The sequence below is a fragment of the Coenobita brevimanus genome, chromosome 101 (assembly GCF_032717465.1).
Source record: "Coenobita brevimanus isolate Jiangsu-jjx chromosome 101, ASM3271746v2, whole genome shotgun sequence".
Lineage (NCBI taxonomy): Eukaryota > Metazoa > Arthropoda > Malacostraca > Decapoda > Coenobitidae > Coenobita > Coenobita brevimanus.
Window position 1 is genome coordinate 29882017 of NC_137054.1, and position 19398 is coordinate 29901414.

Consider the following 19398-nt stretch of genomic DNA (forward strand, 5'->3'; position numbering starts at 1 on the left):
GTATTCTGGAAGAAATACTGTATAACATTCGACGGACCATAAATTCCTTCGTCAAAGCCTGGAATGATACAACACTGGCAACAATAAACAAGCACGGTGCGGCGGGGGCACTCTAACAAGTGTGTTGCTATGCCTCGGAACCCCTGCTTTTAAGTCATCTACTGTTTTTAAGGTGACTGACCATATTTTTGTTATTTTATCTATATCTGTAGTATACAGTGCTCGTCAGAAGTATTGAGTGCCTATGTCAGGGCACGCAATACTTTTGGCGAAAAAAGAATCACCCTTTTTTGGTACTAAAAATTGAGCCAGACGTTTGGGCCACTAACATGATGTCACAGCAGCTTGAGGCCTTACTGTGAACTGGTTAGCTGCCGCCTCAGTTGCCTACAGACTGCGTGAGACAGAGGAACTCCGCCGCACCTCCCTCTCTTCTTGCGCCATTTTTTACCTAGTGTCCCGCAGTGTTTTGGCTTTCGCCACTTTGTTATGGCCCCTGCCCATGAACTTTCGAGTGAAATCATATCACAGATCATTGCTCTAAAGAAGGCAGGCCACCCTACGAAGGAAATTAGTGATTTGGTTGGTGTGGCTCGATCGACAGTGTGGAGGTGGTGTGCCCATTTTCGAGTGGAAAATAGTGGTGACGTTCCTACAAAGAAACCATGGTCTGGTAGGCCCAGGAAAACTTCTCCGAGGTCTGTTAATGTGTTAAAATGTGCAGTGGAGTCTAATCCTCGTGTGAGTGCAAAGAAAATTAAAGAGAGCAACCCGGAAGTGTTTGGTGAGGTTTCAATGTGCACGGTGTCTTGAAGAGTCCATGAACTTGGTTGCACAAGTCACAGGCCTGTGAGAAAGCCTCTTCTTGCACGTTACCAGCGACTTCGTAGGCTTGCCTTTGCTAACAAGTACCTTAACCCCTACACCGCGGGCATGTTTACCGATGTTTTGCATGTGCCGCGGGGTTATTCGGGCTCCGACAGACTCTCAAAAAATATTTGCCAAAAATCAGTTATTAGTCCTAGAATATTAAAATTACATATGCTTATGGCACATACCTTCAGCTTTCTCCTGGAGTGTTTGTTGAGCCTTCGTCAGTTACCATAGGACTTGTGGAGACCTCTGAAGTTGGGTAACAAAGTCTCCACTTTACACTTCCCGACAACCCGTAATATGATTACCACAGCCAGATATTAACACTATAAACACTACTCTATGATTTTCAAGTAGTTTGGGATCCATACTCCAAAAAAAAAACCACTGTGAAAGCAATGAAAATTATGAGCGCATCTGACCGTCGCACTTGCGCTAGTTTGATCTTGGTACTCTGTCATTTATTATTCATAAAACCCCTCACACTTTATATTTCTATTACTATATAACACTTATATATATCTACAGTCTTTATCCATAAGTTTCCTTCAGTTGTATTAGTTTATTGTCACTGTAGGGATTCAATTTCTTTCAGTAAAATACGTAGCATTCACTTTCTCGTCCTGTATACTAGCATTGAGAGTGAATGTCACTTTCATCTTCACTCTCATAACTCATAGTATTCAGACATGCTAGAGTGAAACTTTCACTTTCATTACTCCTAGGGTATATACTCGTATTCTTATAATACTACTCATTTACATTTCTGTTTACGTTCTCTATTTTATTTACGTTATTTACATTTCTATTTTATTTACACTGTGTTATGCACTGTCACTTGATGTAACTTATAAAACTATTTTCCACTGTTCAAGTATATTTACATTCATTACTTTCACTTGCTGTTTACACATTATTTACACATTATTTACAATTCCACTTGCACTGTTTTACTCAATAGAAAGATCGTAGTCACTCTTTTATCAATTGTCAGCCCTTTACCTCTTTCCACACGAGGTTTAGTAGGGGGTAAAGGTCACAGGGCCCTTTGCATGGGGGTGAAAAAGTCCCTGAAGTCAGCAAGAGGAAACAGACGTACCTCCACTTCGGAAGATGAAAGTAAACTGATAAGGGAGGGCCGGGTGGAGGCCTACTTAGGGGATATTCAGTACTACCAATGTTAGCTCCTGAAACAGCTATGTATAGCACTGAAATGATTGGCAGGAAATCTAGACAATACATTATAAATTAGGTAGTTCCAGGTGAATGTAAATATCTCTTAGGCTTCTCCCTTCCCTCCTTATATGTATATTTATTACGAAAATAGATTATACGGCATATTTCAAGGGGAAAAAAACAGCGAAAATTAGCGAACGAGTGCACGTGAGGTGTTGTCAGGTGATAATTAGCCAATTCCAGGTGTATGGCACTCTCACTTACCTTATTTCTTTTTTGTATATATTATTTGGTATAAGAATAGGGCATAGGGCTTATTTCAATGGATGAAATCAGTGAAAAATTCCAGGGAAGATTTACTTAGCGTAGCACGGCCAGGCAGGCGAGAGGATAGGGTAATGGAGGGGGGGTAGGGAGGGGAGTCAAGAACGGGGAGAAATGGCTAAATTGTCAACAATGGATGGAAGTACAGATGAGATTAGGAGTGCTGACTAGTGTTGGACATTGGCAGTACTGATAGATGATACAAGCCCCCACTTGGAAGCCCGGGTGAATTCAAAATAACACAGAATCACAAAAGCGACGCCCCGCGGTATGATCCCTTGCTCCCCAAGCGTCACGAAAGTGACGCCCCGCGGTTAAGGGGTTAACTGGGGTGAGGACCAATGGTTGTCAGTGTTGTGGTCTGATGAGGCAACGTTTAGAGTTACCTGTAATCGAGGAGCGCGCATGTACCAGCGCAGAGGTAGTGATCCGCTTGACCCCTGTTACGTGGAGAGCACAGTTAAACACCCTGATTCACTTATGGTATGGGGTTGTTTCTCTGGGAAGGGTTTGGGGAAGCTTGTTGTGCTTCCCAAGAACTGCAAAGTGAATCAGGACATTTACCTGGAGCTTCTTTGTGATCATTTACCCGAGTCCTTCGAGCTCACAGGTGCAAGAGTGTTTCAGCAGGACGGTGCACCTGCTCATAAAGCCAAATCGGTCACCAACTGGCTTTGTGACTGCGAGGTCTCCTTCATGAAAGACTGACCAGGCAATAACCCAGACCTCAACCCGATAGAAAACCTTTGCTACCTCGTAAAGAAGAATCTCTAAGGGAAGGACGTGAGCTTTCTGCCTATGCTGGAAGCAGCCATTCGTGAGTCCTGGGCAAAAATACCACCCCAGCACCTGAAGAACCTCGCCCTTTCACTTCCACGACGTCTCAGGTCCGTGAAGAAGCGCAAAGGATACCCTACCATGCATTAACCCTTTAACCACGGGCATTGTTTTGACCCGACTGGCCCCCCCCCCCCCACGGGGGTTCCAGCCAAAATGTAAACAAACTTTAAACCTTTATAACTCTACACAGAATAAATCTAGAGCGAAAAATAAGGTACCATTAGAAAGTACTAACCTTCAGCTTTGCAATGATGTATGTTTCATGATTTCGTTGACTATCACTGGATGGGCAGTGCCATTAGAAGTGAGCGATCTAAAATCACTATTTTTCGCCCCACACACCATTACCAAATGCCAACCTCACTCTGATAATAATACTATAAACATATATGAACACTGCACATACGATAAACACCCACTCTGTGTTCACTGAGGCAGGTAAAAGGCACTGTAATTGCCTGCACTTCACTGCCACATCAGCGGTGTTGTCACTCACACAGCTGGACAGATACTGATGCGTGTTTGGGCAGGGGTGGGGTGGGGGGCCCAGGGGGTGGGGATGGGGGGCCCGGGGGGGTGGGAGGTGGGGGCCCGGGGGGTGGGAGGAGGGAGGTGGGGGTCGGCTGGAGTGAAAGAACTTAATAGCTACTCTCCCGTGAAACAACTGGCGCGCGGAAAAACGCGCAGTATTCAAAATATTCACAAACATTCCAGAATGACACCCGCGGTTTGGTCCAGTTTTTGCAATGTCATTCTGGAATGACACCCGCAGTTAAGGGGTTAAAGGTAAATATAATGCATTATTTACATGTTTTTTCAATGTTGAAAGGTTTGTTTCATAGGAGGGACGCAGGGCGCTTGATACTTCTGACGAGCACTGTATGTCTTAAAAGTTTTCCTTTTATTATATCTCTAAGGTTAAAAAAAAATCAAGGTTTGAGGGAGTCCAAGCCATTTGTTATTTTTCCCATAAGATTATGTATTCAAAGTTTGCGAAATCACAGTGCGCGAGGTCGTGGACCGCCTATCCAATTGCGCACTGTGCGAGCCCACTGTATACTGATACCTTTGTCTCAATTCTCAAGTTGGTGTTTTCAAAGACTCTGGATCTCAAATGCCCCAGAGAGGCTGAGGCGCGGCTGATTCGTGCAGGGACTTCAGCATCAGTGTTGTTTATCTGTGAGCACACTTCCATGGTAAGTAAAATTCTCCACTTGTTTTACATTCTTGCCATTTATCTGAGATGCAAGAGGCTCTGCTGCACTGTTTCTCTGAGATATTAGTTCTGTTTCACTGACAATTATTCAGAGCTCCAATGCGGAGTATAAGCTGGAAATGATGGTGAGAGACTGTTGTAGGACTTCTGAGGTATGTAAAAGGACAGCACAGTCATCAGTGTATCACAGCTCTAGGAAATGAGCCATTTCAGTCTTTGACTGTGCTTGAAGATGTCTGAGATTAAATAAGTTGCAATCTAGATGTAACTAGATTTTTATTCCATCATCAAGATTCATTTGTTGGTGACCTAAAAGGCTGAATGCAGTGAAACAGAAGTTGAAAATGACAGGAGCCAGGACACATCCTAGCTTTACACCTACATCCACACTGAAAAGCTCAGATCTGCTCCCACACATAAACACACAAGCATTCATGCTATCATGCAGGTTCTTTAGGATTGTAAGAAATTTGTTTGGAACTCTACATTTTGAAAGAGCACTCCATAAAATTTCTCTTTTGACACTGTCAAATGCTTTTGCAAGATCATTGGTTCTGCTTGTGATATTTTTCTTGCATCTGTCTGGCAAGAAAGATCATATGAACTCTGGCAGTGTCTTCCTCTGTCCATACTTCCTACTGCCTATAACCTCCAGGATTTCAAATGCAGTGTGTCCAGATGTCTTGAAATGAACTGATTTTGAATTTGACTCTGTGTTATTTTGTTTTTTTCTTTGAGGGAACAATGTAACTGGCTTCTGGCCTTTGGTTCCTTCTTTTTTTGGAACAGATAAAAAAAAAAACAGGTGATTCGTTCCTTATGAAATCCACCATGTGTTTAAGGAAGTGTTGACTCAGTCAAATGTTTTGTCAGTCTGGACAACATTACCTGGTTAGTGCTGCTACTGGTGTCACAATTTGAGCAGTCCCCTTTCTTCTCGTAGATGGTTACAATGTCAGAAGTATGCCAATCACATGAAATTTGTTCTTGGTTCCAGACAGTCAGTATGAGATTATGGAAGTACTGGGGAACAAACTGGCCATCCTCTTTGATCAGCTGAGATGGTATGCCATCAGGGCCAGGCCTTTTGTTAGTTTTTAGAAATCATATGGCCTGAACAATTTCTCCAGGTGTAGGTGGGACATTGAGATCTGCCACTTGCAGGGCATTTGGGATGTTATCAAGGATACTGAGCTCCAATGGGTTTCTTTGATTCAGTAAGGTGTTAGAGTGTTGTACCCAACTTTCTAGGATTGCTTACTTGTTTTTCAGGAGCTCTCCTTCAGTTGATTGAACAGGGTTTATGTTGTGTTTGGATGGTTCACAGATGGTTTTAATGGACTTGTAGAACCCATGTTGGTCATTAATATCAGCCAGTCTTTGCAGCTCTTTTGCTTGCTCAGTCCACCATCTGTTCTCTAGGTCATGCAGTTTTCTCTGGGTTTCACTTTTGAGATTCTGGAATTCAGTTTTTAGGGTTAAGGAGCTAGGACAAGCCAACCAGTTGTTATGTGCTCTATTCTTCATTGTAAGAAGGTAATGCATGCCCTCAACATTTTCATCAAACTAGTCTTATGGCAACGAGTGGAGAAGCCCAGTGTTTCTTCTGCAGAGCTTTGGAGCAGTGTCTTAATGTTCAGTAACTCTGTGTCAGGTTTCTTCCATTGTTATTTGGGTCAAATGGTGGGCACTAGGACAACTTGTCTGTAACAGTGCTGTGGAAGATGTTACAAGTTGCCACATCCTTTGAACTGCCATAGTTTAGTTTCTTGGTGGATGGTCTGCAGCACTTTTGTGGGTGTATGACTACTTGCAGTTTGGTGAGTATAAGGTTATGGTCTGTTGAGCACTCTGCACCTCCCATAGCTCAGGTTATAAGAGCTCAAGGCTGCACTTCTTTAAGACATCAAGATGCTAATTCAAATTCACAGTCAGTTGCCCATTTTGCATCAAGTAGAGACTGTCCAATTATGATTTCTCATAGGAATAGATTGATTGAAAACACCAATTTTGACCATTCAAAACTGACTAAGTCCCTATTGAACCAGTTAAGGATGGGTCCTTTAAATATTCGTTCTATCCGTAATAAGATAGACTATATTGTATTAATGAAACTAAATCAGCACGAGCTTGATATTTTGTCCTTGACTGAAACCTGGCTGTATGAGTGTGATATTGATATTATTCGTAATGCTTTGCCTAAGACACATTCTAATATTAGTATTCCCAGGCCTGCTGCTGACTATCCGGGAGGAGGCATAGCACTCAACTACTCGGCAGCACTTGCAAACGTTTCTCTCATTGACTCAGACCTGACTCCATCTTCATTTGAAATTATGGAAGCATTAATAAATTTCCATCAGAATACCATTAGAACTGCAACTGTCTATCGACCAGGTCATCCGGGCACAGATCGAGGTTTTATGGAGGAGTTTGGGCAGTTTCTTGAAGGGTTTTCTCTTAAACCTGGAGGACTTCTTGTTTGTGGTGATTTCAAGTATTGGGTTGACAGTCCAAAGTCAAAACCATTTTCTTCAGAATTCCTTGAGTTGATCATCCAGAACAATTTTTTCAATCATGTGAGTAATCCAACTCATGTCTCAGGACATGTCCTTGACTTGATCTTGTCCCCTGTTGGTTGCAGCAGTGTATCAGATGTGAAGGTTGACTCATTTGACCCCCTCACCTCTGATCATGCTCTGATCACTCTTAGTTTTGATGTCCCAAAATCCCCTTCATATAAAAAGGTCATCAGATTCAGAAATTACAGGAATGTTGACCGCCAGTTGATGTGTCTTGAAACTGATCAACGTTTATACTCCATTGATTCTTCCAGTCTTTCTTCTGATGAATTGGTTGATATTTACAACAACGAGCTTTCAATATTTGACCATATTGTCCCGAGGTAGTAATAACAAACACTGTACGTGATGATTCTCCGTGGTATGGTCCATCCATTAATTCTTTGCGTAGACAACATAGAAGGGCAGAACGTGAGTGGTGCTTGCAGCGGACCGAAGTAACTCGTTTGCGTTATGTTTTTGCGAGAAGAGCAGTCATTCACACTGTAAAAGCCCAAAAGGCTAGGTATTATCATAATAAAGTTGATTCATGTGGTGGTGATAAAAAAAACTGTCTGCAGTTGTGAACAATTTGGCTGGTCGAAGGAATGTAACTGTTAAACCAACTTCTGTATCTGATACCCAATTGGCTTCTGCTTTTGCTTCATATTTTACAAGTAAGATATCTCGCATAAGAAGTGATTTAGACAGCAGTTTTCCTTGTGAAGCGTACTCAGTTGACTTCCAGCCACGGTGCACCGGGGATCATTTGCTTTCAACATTTCATCCACTGGATGTAAACAAAGTCAAATGTTATATCAGAGAACTTAATAAAACATTTTGCTCACTCGATCCATGTAACATGTCACAATTACCTGATGTGTATGAACACGCTGCAGACTTTATCTGCAACATAATAAATAGATGCTTCTTAAAAAGTAATTTTGTGCACTCTGAGAAACGTGCTTTGCTTAGGCCCCTAATTAAGAAACCTGGCCTTGATGTCGAGAGAATGACAAATTATCATCCTGTCTCTAACCTGTCTTTTTTATCCAAGATTAATGAGCGGGTCATACTTGATCAACTTGTACCACTACTGGAACATAACAGAGTTGTTCCTGTTGGTCAATCAGCATACAGAAAATACCATTCAACTGAAACTGCACTAACAAGGATTCAGAGTGACTTGGTGGCAAACACTTGTAGTGGGGATGTCCTCTCTCCTAGTTCTGTTGGATCTGTCTGCAGCTTTTGATACAGTAGATCATAAACTATTGTTGGACAACACGTATTTTTATTGCATTCGTGATAGTGCCCTTTTGCTCCTTAAGTCGTATCTGTCGGACAGATCTCAGAGAGTGGCTGTTGGTTATGCTAGCTCTGATTCTGCTCCCCTTCTATTTGGAGTCCCTCAAGGATCAGTTTTGGGTCCAATTCTATTTACTATCTACACAAGTAGTTTATCGTCTCTACTTGAAGCTCATGATGTGTCCTATCATTTTTATGCTGATGACACCCAGCTCTATGTTAAGATGTCAAATATCAACGATACTAAGACAAAGTTTGAATCTCTAATGTCTGATATTAAGATTTGGATGGCTAGAGGAAACTTAAGCTGAATGATGGTAAAACTGAGATCATCATCATCAGAGGAAACAGAAGGGGTGATGACACTGACAATGTCCTGGCTTTGAACACTGGGATGTCACAGTTTCATCCAATCAGTTCTGTTCGAAATCTGGGTTTTATTTTAATTCTACGTTAAATTTCAAAGAACATATTAATCAGGTTGTAAGAAGGTGTAACTTGCATATCAGAAATCTGTACTCTGCAAGAAAATTCCAGAATAGACGGTGCCTCTTAACATTGGTCCATGTAGTGGTCTTGTCTCGTGTTGATTATTGTAATTCACTGTGGGTTGGTCTTCCAAATAATATACAAACAAAAGTTCAGTCTGTGTTGAACAGGGCAGCACGGCTTATCTTTGGTCTCCCCCCGAGAACCTCAACTACCCCATTTCTGATTAAGTTGCATTGGTTACCAGTAAAGGCTAGAACTGAATTTAAACTGTCTTATTACATTCAAGATTCTAAGTTTGGTGAACTGAAGTATCTTTCTGAACTGTTGAAACTCCCATCGGTACGCCCGGGTGTGATGTTACGCAGTGAAGATGATTCCTTGCGTCTTCATGAACCAGGAGCCATTCACCAGTCATCTTTCTCTGATCGTTCTTTTGCGTTTAGAGCCCCTAGATTATATAACAGATTGCCATTGTCCATAAGACAACTCTCTACTGCTGAATCCTTTAAGAGACAGCTAAAAGCCTTTCTTTTTTCAAAATGCTGGAGAGAGGTACTATGACAGATGATTATAGGGTTTAATTATTGCCACTTTCATATATATATGATGTAGCTTGTATTATATACAAGAAATGTCAAAATTCTTGTAACTGTAAAAATAACGTATGAGAGTCGAGCGCTAGTGAATTCCCAGAGGAAGAACTGGAGCTTTTGAGAAACAAAAGACCAGATTATTATTATTATTATTATTATTATTATTATTACATGAGGGGGGTTGGGGGTTTACACCCTCCATTTGAAAAGTATAAAAAATTTGAGTGAAAATAATACTAAAAATATAACTCATTAAATTAATTAAATCCTGTTAAGAATGCTGCAAGACAGAAAAATAATAGAAAGACCCCCCCCCCTTTCAAAAATCCTGTGCACTGCCCTGTAAGAACTTCTCTTTGATCTAGCTTCCTTACAATGACAAAGTCAATTAGGTGCCAATGTCCAGATTATGAGTGCATTCATGTGGTCTTGTGTTTATTCTAAGTTGAAAAGCGGTGCTGGTGATGACCATACTGGGTTCTGGGCATAGGAAAGAAGTATAAGGCCAATGATATTCAAGCTAACAACCCCTTGGCGGCCTATAATACCTTGCCAGAGGTGATTATTTTTTCCTACTCTGGTATTAGCACCTTCAAGCAAGATCAATACCTGGAAGATGGCAGACGCTTGCTCTGTTCACCTGTTCACCTCACACAGCAGTAGGCTGGGATTTTGTGTGTGTGTGTGTGTGTGTGTGTGTGTGTGTGTGTGTGTGTGTGCATAGCAACTGGGAGGCAGCAGGGTTACTGCTGATATATTAACTTTACTATGGTTTTTAAATATCTGTTTTTATTAAATTCTGAGGCGTTTTGTCTGCGGCCACCCTTTGCGGGATTAGGGCGTCGGGCTATAGATAGATAGATAGATTAAATTCTGATCTGTTAAGCACACTTTGTTAATTTTTGATGCCATGAGGCAATCATATAACTAACAGTGAGACAGTGATAGTGATAGTGAGACAGAAGGGTAGAGATAGCCTCACTCTCCTAAAAAAAAAAAAAAAAAAAAAAAAAAAAAACCACTTTTCTATGTACAGTACTCACATACTTTTCCTGATGCTGTCAGACAATGAATACTGCACCAACAGTCCCTTTGCCTGGCATAAACCCAAACTACATCTTATCTATATTCATTCTCTCCCTTCTCATACCTTCCATTACTTTCATTACATCATCCAAAAGTTTTATACCTCTCCTCTTCCCTCTTTCCTGTCCATCACTCTTCCTCCTATACACATTTATGATCATGCTCTTCAACTGTTTACCTGAGGCAACACACTCATATATACAGTTACGGCTTGCTATTTGATGTGGTTACGTTACGTGAAAACTATCACAGAGTGAATTATCATAAAACGAGGTTGATATAGCATGGGTTCAATGGGGAGAGAGAAGGTGGGCTAAAACCATGTGCCGGTAACCTAAAAATCTAAAAAACAACTTACCCTTTTAGGCCTGCCCTCATTAACCCTCAGTAAAACCACACCTTCCATTAGTGGTGGCATCCTTGTTCAGACATGATTTCCAAGTCATAACTTTCAGTTTCACACACAAAAATCACTTTACTCCAAATTACAAACTGCACTATTTGTTATGCAACTGCTATGTTATTTGGTGTTAGCAATGGGTTTCAATGGCTATTCATGCACAAAAATGAAATGACTGGCAGACAATCAGAGCAAATGTGGGTAGCCATCTTGGCTCGGTCAGCTGACTGGGAGGCACCATTATCATCTGACTGGCAGGCTGTGTATGCACGGTAGAAATGATTTTTAAGTCACAAGTTTCAGCATTTCACACAAAAAAGTTATCACTTCACTTAATATTGTACAATGCACTATTTGTTAAGCACTTGCAATGTTATTTGGCGATACCAGTGACGTTTCAGTGACCCTTCACGTACAAAATGGATCAAAGGGCAGACAATCACGGTGAATGTAAACACTGGGTGGCCATTTTGGCTTAATCAGCTGACTGGGAGGCGCTGTCCTAGCAAATCTGCAATAATTTTGCCGTCATCTTTCCTTCATTCTCTCCTGTTCCTTCTGCCTATGGGTGACTCTACACTGAGTGGCAAGCCGAATGGTTTCCTGGACATCAGGAAACTATTTACTATGCTGGTAGGTAACCATATAATCAAATTATGATGCCTGGTTGTTTAGTGGGTAATTTTGGGGCTCCAATCAGATTGAGCCAGTGAAGGTTTATATCCACAGGGTGGTTGGGGTTTATTGCTCATATAATGCCATTCAGGGATGAGTGAGGTTGGTCACTCTCGTCTTAAATGTCATGACCAACATGCCCAGCCTGGGGCTCCTATGCTCCTCATGGGGCAACGTAGGATTGGATGATTGATGGATTATTCCAAAAAAGTGTCTAACTTTTTGTTCACCATTATAGAAATTTATTGTATGGCTAATATTATTGATACCAAGAGTTTTCCAAATGATAATTTCAGTGCTATAGTCTTTTCATTACTCTCGGTACAATCATTACCGATCAGGTCAGATGCAGGTAAGGGGATGGGTCCATTATGATGTGGCTGGGGTAAACCAGCTCTGCTACCTACATTCCAATATGCCATTCTGTACCCCTTGGGTGATTTGGTTTCCTCGGGCTTGCTTTTTACATATGGCCTTGATTTAGTCATAGTCATGTAATGAAAAGGAGAAGGACCATAGGCCCTTCTTACCCACAAAGCCCTGAGCCTAGGCAGTGAATCAGCCCACCAGCTGTGGCCAATGACTGTGTCAGTAGCCTCAAGGCACCCTCCCAGGGCTGCTACAAGAACACCCTCCCAGGGCAGCTACAAGAACACCCTCCAAGCATGCTGTGGCACTATGACTGCCCTGCCATTATGTGTCCAATATTAGGGCTGCCTCTTAGGGTTCTACTCTCAGGTTCAGGAACCTCTCTGGTGGGTGGAATTAGCAGCCTGCGAACTGCAGTGTTCTGTACCCTCTGGTACAGATCCAAGTCCCATCTTATCATGGTCCAAAGTGGCACCAACAGAGCCCGCCCCACACCTCCCCTCATGTCTGTCACCAGGTAACAGGGGCAGAGTTTTCTAGCTGCATGCCCTTGTTGATACCAATCCCTGTGATACTGTAGGGTATCAGGTCTGGTAAGTAAAGTGCATGTAGCATGGTGCGTAAGTGTTGGTGGAAAGTGTTTGGGAGAGTATTCAGGCCTACTCTCCCTGTTAATGACAGTGAAACTGGTCACCAAAGGGGGTTGGTAAGGACAGTCCTGAAAGCTAGAGAAACAGGAGCTCCAGCTCTCCCTATCACCAGCTTTCCCATCCTCCTCAGGAGTAATGCTCTAATCGTCTGGTACTACGACCTACTCATTTGAAAATGTGGTTTGACGATGTGGAGAGAATGGATGACTAGAAGAGTGCATGTGAGTGAGGTGGAGGGGAGAGGGAGAAGGAGAGGTTAGAGTGAAGGAGTAGAGAGATACCAGTATATGAATGAGGGTGGTATGAGATGGGTAGAAGGCAACCCTACAGTGAAAGTCAGGTTGGCAAGGAAGAAGTCTGTTTGCAGCTACCCCTCTAGGATTATATTATCTGGTTTTAGATGGACAGACAGATAATAAGGAATCTAAGCTACTAATTGGTAGTAATGGATTTATACAGAACATATGATCTTGCATGGTATGAGTATCGTCCATTTTCTTGTCACATGATACAAATCCCTAAACTGAGCAATAAACAAATAAAATGAGGTAAAACTGGGGAGCTAGACGCCTCTCCTTTTTGTGCTGATGATGTAAAGATCTCACCACCCAACACAACTATTAAAACCAGTCTTTTATTCCTTTGGCACAGGAAGGGGCAGGTCATGCTTGGCATTTTCCTTTCTTTGATTCATGTTCCTATCAGGCTGTATGCTTGATCTCTATTTCAGCTGCATGCAGACAACTGGGTTAGAATGATGATGTAACAAGGTATAAATGGGTATAAATATTTCATAAAAGCAAATATAAGGGAAGCACCAGATTCTTCACAACAACAATTACCTTTGGATCCTCAGGAAAAGCCCTCTTTTTGCAAACTTTACACTCCATACTGACATATTTGTGTGCTTCATCAATAAGGAAAGAGACAACAGGTTCCATGGAGGGCCGAAGCACAAATGGTGGATCCTTTGGTCCAACCTTAGCTGGGGGCATGACACAACGACGAGCAATCTCTTCAGCCTGTGCAAGGAACCATCGTCGAAATACTGGTGGGTAGTTGCACTCCTTCTCCATAATGCTGGGGACAGGAGAGTACAAGGTTTTAGTATTTATGCTCAAAAAGATTCTGATTTCTTCATTATTATTTTAATACTCTATTGTATAGCATGTATCAAAATGGATACCCAACATTTACAATCAAATCTATATGTTTCTGACTTCCCAGACCATGCAGACTTCCCCCTCCCACATTTCTCTCATTTACCTTCCCCCCTTCCCTAGTTAAACAGACCTCTCACACTAATATTGACACATTACCCCACACCCTATAATCCTCTAACATGGTCTATACCTACATCATATGGTAAGGAAAACACATGCACACAAATTTCTATATATCTATTGCCAGATGCCATAATCCCGTAAGGGGTGGCCATTTGACTCTTGAGTTATTTGTTTTACGTGCACAAATTTATATGCTCATATTACACAATGGTAGCAAGACCATTTCACAACAACTCCTGGCAGTGTGTAACAAGTGGAATGTTTTCCGTAATTTTCATTCCATTTTTGTACTACCCTGTATTCTAATGCATTTAAAAAAAAAATAAATTATGATTTCATACAAATTTTATTTTGTGATATCCACACACTTTATCTGCAGCTGTTCTTGATGAGCACAAGCAACAGCCAGAATAAACATCCAAAGGTTGGGGAGAAGAATTTTTAGGTTGAACTGAAGCACACAGCTGATAGAAACAATGTTGGTTTGGCTTTGTGTGTGAAGTTCTACCTTATTTGCTTTACAATTTTTTTTTCTGAAACATGATGGAAGGAAAAGAAGACAAATGTATAATGATGATCAAAGGATGAAAAAAGTCTCCAAACAGGATGTCTATCTATCTATCTATTGCCAGACGCCTTAATCCCGTCTGGGGTGGCCACAAACAAATCGCCTCCACATCACCCTGTCCCCTGCCATTTCACTGCCCTGCTCCCAACTCACACACCCCTCTCTCATATACCTATCCACCCCATCCCTCCATCTCATCCTCGGCCTCCCCCTCCCTCTTCCCCCCTCCACCTCACTCACATACACTCTCTTCGTCAGTCTTTCACCCTCCATCCTCTCCACATGGCCAAACCACCTCAGTGTGTTCCTCACAACGCTTCCTATCACATCCACATCCACACCACAACGCTCCTTTATATCCTCATTCGTCAGCCTGTCTCTCCATGTGACTCCACAGGCTCCTCTTAAATAACTCATTTCCACTGCTCTCACTCTTGACTTGTGTCCTTCCAACAACGTCCAAGTTTCACTTCCATACGTTAGAGTTGGTATCACAATACTGTCATGTAGTAACTTTTTCACTTCCATGCTCACTTCCCTGTTTCTTATCACTGCTTTCAAAGAACCAGCAACCTTTCTTCCCTGCTGTACCCTTTCAAGCACTTCACCCTCCAAACTTCCATCCTTACTCATCACACTACCCAAGTGCTTAAACGTACTTACATTTTCCAATTCCTCACCATCCAACCTCGCTGTACATTCACTGACATCACCTCTCTCAAAGACCATCACTTTACTCTTCCCTACATTGACCTTTAGATTCCATTTCTTGCACACTCTCCCAAACTCATCCACCAAGCCTTGCAGCTCCCCTTCGTCTTCACTCAACAACACAGTATCATCTGCAAACAACAGTACAGGGAGATTCCAAACACTATCCTCTCTCACCAGGGCCACTCCAACATCCACTACCCTATCTTGTACCTCTTTTATTACCCCATCCATGTACAGATTGAACAACCATGGAGACATGACACATCCCTGTTTCAACCCAACCTTCAAAGAGAAAAATTCACTTAGTTCACCATCCACATGCACTGCAGCCTACGCACCATCATACATACTCTTCACAGCATTCAACAACTTCCCATCAACTCATATATTCTTAATGCTTTCCACAATCCTTGTCTATCCACCCTGTCATATGCTTTCTCCAAATCAATGAAAGCCACATACAACTTCTTTCCCTTCTCTAGAAACTTTTCCACTAAAGATCTAAGAATGAACATCTAATCTACACAATCTCTTCCCTTCCTAAAGCCTCCCTGTTCTTCTCCAACTAATCCCTCTGTTCTATCTCTAACTCTGTCAGTAAGTATCCTACCATACACTTTTCCTATTATATTAAGAAGACAAATGCCCCTATGATTACCACACACTTCTTTTTCCCCCTTTCCTTTGTACAAGGGAATAATTATACCTGACTTCCAATCCTCCGGGACTCCACCTTCCTCCCAGGCCAATCTGCACATCTTCCACATCCATTCTACTACTATCTCTCCCCCATACTTCAGCATTTCACCACACACTCCATCAATGCCTGGGGCTTTCCCCAATTTAACTTTCTTCATTGCATCCACAACTTCTATCCTACTGATTTCTTCCTGTCTTCTCACCTCCCTCCTTTTCCCAGCCATTCCCCAGCCAATTATACTCGCATTACTTCCATCCTCTATGTTCAACAGTTCCTTAAAGTGTTCTCTCCATCTGCTCACTTTTTCTCTGTTCTCTCCATCTGCTCACTTTTTCTCCTTTCTCCACTAGTAATCTACCATTTTTATCTTTCATTCCCCTGCAAACCTCACTTCCACCCTGTCTTACTCTCTTCACCTCTTTCCAGAACATTTTCTTACAGTCCCTCCACTTTACATTCAAATCCCTTCCAAAGTCCTCATCCACTCTCTTCTTACTCTCTCTTACTAATCTTTTCACCTCTTTCTTTCTACATATAAATCTCTCTTCCGCCTCTCAACTTCTTCCATGTCCCTATTCTCATCCATTCATTGTATGCTTTCTTCTTTTGTGCCACAGCCTGTCTCACCTCTTCAGTCCACCAAGCTGTTCCTTGCACCCCCCTCCGTCTACACTTCATCCCACACACCACATCACATGCTGCACATATATCTTCTGTAAATATCCTGCACACACCTTCCACGTCCCACATCTGCTTCAATTCATATCTGCCCAATCGTTCCTCCACTTCTCTCTTATACTCTGCCTTTTTCTTATCCTCTTGTAACCTTTCCACTCTCCTTGCAACTACCCCTTCCTCTCGTCTTTCCCTTCTTCTATTCCTCCATCTTACTTGGATCCTAATTCTGGCCACCACCAAGTAGTGGTCAGAAAGTCCACTCCCCCAACCTCTATAAGCTCTAGCATCCATTGCACATCTTTGCATCCTTTAATCCATACACACATAATCAATCATTGTCTTCCTTTCATTCAGTTCACCACCCACCCTTCTCATCACTTGCCATGTATACCTGTGGATCATTTTATGCCTGAAGAGGGTATTGGCTATCACCAACCCCCTCCCAGAACAAATGTCCACTAACGCACTCCCATTCTCATCTATCTCAGGAGGCACACCCCACTCACCAACTATTCCATCCACCTTCACATTCCCTACTTTACCATTCATATCACCGATCAAAAACACTCTCTCATTCCTTCCAAACTTTTCCATGCACGCTTCCACATTTCTCCAGAACTCTTCTCTCACTCGGCTTGCACGATCTTGCGTTGGCGCATACACACACACAATCGCCTACATTTGTATTCCAACTTTCAACTTTACCCACACAATCCTTGACCCAACTGATCCATACTGTCTTATGCTCTTCTTCCATCTTTTACTCACAACTATACATACTCCCTCCTTTGCCCTCTCATTCTCACCTACTCCTGCAAACAGGATGTACTGAAAGTATATGAATACTGTATTGGCAACACTTTGGAAGATTAGGTTGCATAGGCAAAGAACACCAGTGGGTTCAATAGCAGACCAGATCGTGGTAACTGTAGATATGGAGACACAACATTAACTTACCTGAAATTTTGTATACACCAAGTACATTAATACAACAAATACAACTGGGTGCACATGCATGCATGCATGCACCTGCATGTCCCCCCCCATGCATGCATGCACCTGCATGTCCCCCCCCATGCATGCAATTAAGCATGTATAAAGGCCAAGCAAAACAATATAGTAAGAGAATGGGAGTATGGATGGGGTATATGTGCAGGAGTAGGTAAGAATGAGAGGGCAAAGGAAGGAGTATGTATAGTTGTGAGTTAAAGATGGAAGAAGAGCATAAGACAGTATGGCTTAGTTGGGTCAAGGATTGTGTGGGTAAAGTTGAAAGTTGGAATACAAATGTGGGCAATTGTGTGTGTGTGTGCGCCAACGCAAGATTGTGCTAGAAGAGTGAGAGAAGAGTTCTGGACAAATGTAGAAGTGTGAATGGAAAAGTTTGGAAGGAATGAAAGAGTGTTTTTGATCGGTGATATGAATGGTAAAGTTGGGAATGTGAAGGTGGATGGAATAGTTGGTGAGTGGGGTGTGCCTGCTGAGATAGATGAGAATGGGAGTGCGTTAGTGGACATTTGTGCTGGGAGGGGGTTGGTGATAGCCAATACCCTCTTCAGGCATAAAATGATCCACAGGTATACATGGTGAGTGATGAGAAGGGTGGGTGGTGAACTGAATGAAAGGAAAGCAATGACTGATTATGTGTGTGTGGATGAAAGGATGTGAAGATGTGTAATGGATGCAAGAGTTTATAGAGGTTGGGGGAGTGGACTTTCTGACCACTACTTGGTGGTGGCCAGAATTAAAATGCAAGCAAGATGGAGGAATAGAAGAAAGGAAAGACGAGAGGAAGGAGTAGTTGTAAGGAGAGTGGAAAGGTTACAAGAGGATGAGAAAAAGGCAGAGTATAAGAGAGAAGTCGAGGAACGATTGGGCAAATATGAATTGGAGCATATGGGAGACGTGGAAGGTGTGTGTTGGATATTTACAGAAGAAATATGTGCAGCATGTGATGTGGTGTGTGGGGTGAAGAGAAGACGGAGGGGGGTGCAAGGAACAGCGTGGTGGACTGAAGAGGTGAGACAGGCTGTGGCACAAAAGAAGAAAGCATACAATGAATGGATGAGAAATAGGGGCATGGAAGAAGTTGAGAGGCGGAAGAGAGAGTCATATGTAGAGAGAAAGAAAGAGGTGAAAAGTTTAGTAAGAGAGAGTAAGAAGAGAGTGGATGAGGAATTTGGAAGGAATTTGAGTGTAAAGTGGAGGGACTGTAAGAAAATGTTCTGGAAAGAGGTGAAAAGAGTAAGACAGGGTGGAAGTGAAGTTAGCAGGAGAGTGAAAGATAAAAATGGTAGATTACTAGTGGAGAAGGGAGAAAAAGTGAGCAGATGGAGAGAACACTTTAAGGAATTGTTGAACATAGATGAGTTTGAGAGAGTGTGTAAGAAACGGAACCTAAAGGTGAATGTAGGGAAGAGTAAAGTGATGGTCTTTGAGAGAGGTGAAGTCAGTGAATGTACAGCGAGGTTGGTGGTGAGGAATTGGAAAATGTGAGTACGTTTAAGTATTTGGGTAGTGTGATGAGTAAGGATGGAGGTTTGGAGGGTGAAGTGCTTGAAAGGGTACAGCAGGGAAGAAAAGTTGCTGGTTCCTTGAAAGCAGTGATAAGAAACAGGGAAGTGAGCATGGAAGTAAAAAAGTTACTACATGACAGTATTGTGATACCAACTCTAACGTACGGAAGTGAAGCTTGGACATTGTTGGAAGGACACAAGTCAAGAGTGAGAGCAGTGGAAATGAGTTATTTAAGAGGAGCCTGTGGAGCCACGTGGAGAAACAGGCTGACAAATGAGGATATAAAGGAGCGTTGTGGTGTGGATGTGGATGTGATAGGAAGCGTTGTGAGGAACACACTGAGGTGGTTTGGCCATGTGGAGAGGATGGAGG

The 19398-nt window shown here is 42.3% G+C and overlaps 1 protein-coding gene across 1 annotated transcript in view; it reads right to left on the reverse strand.

The window, feature by feature from the left end:
* Positions 1-19398, reverse strand: part of LOC145414868 (uncharacterized) — an 83128-nt gene that overhangs the window by 19204 nt on the left and 44526 nt on the right. Inside the window, exon 4 of the mRNA XM_080284289.1 lies at positions 13406-13643. Within this exon, the coding sequence (XP_080140415.1) occupies positions 13406-13643 (238 nt within the window). The remainder of the gene's footprint in view (positions 1-13405; positions 13644-19398) is intronic.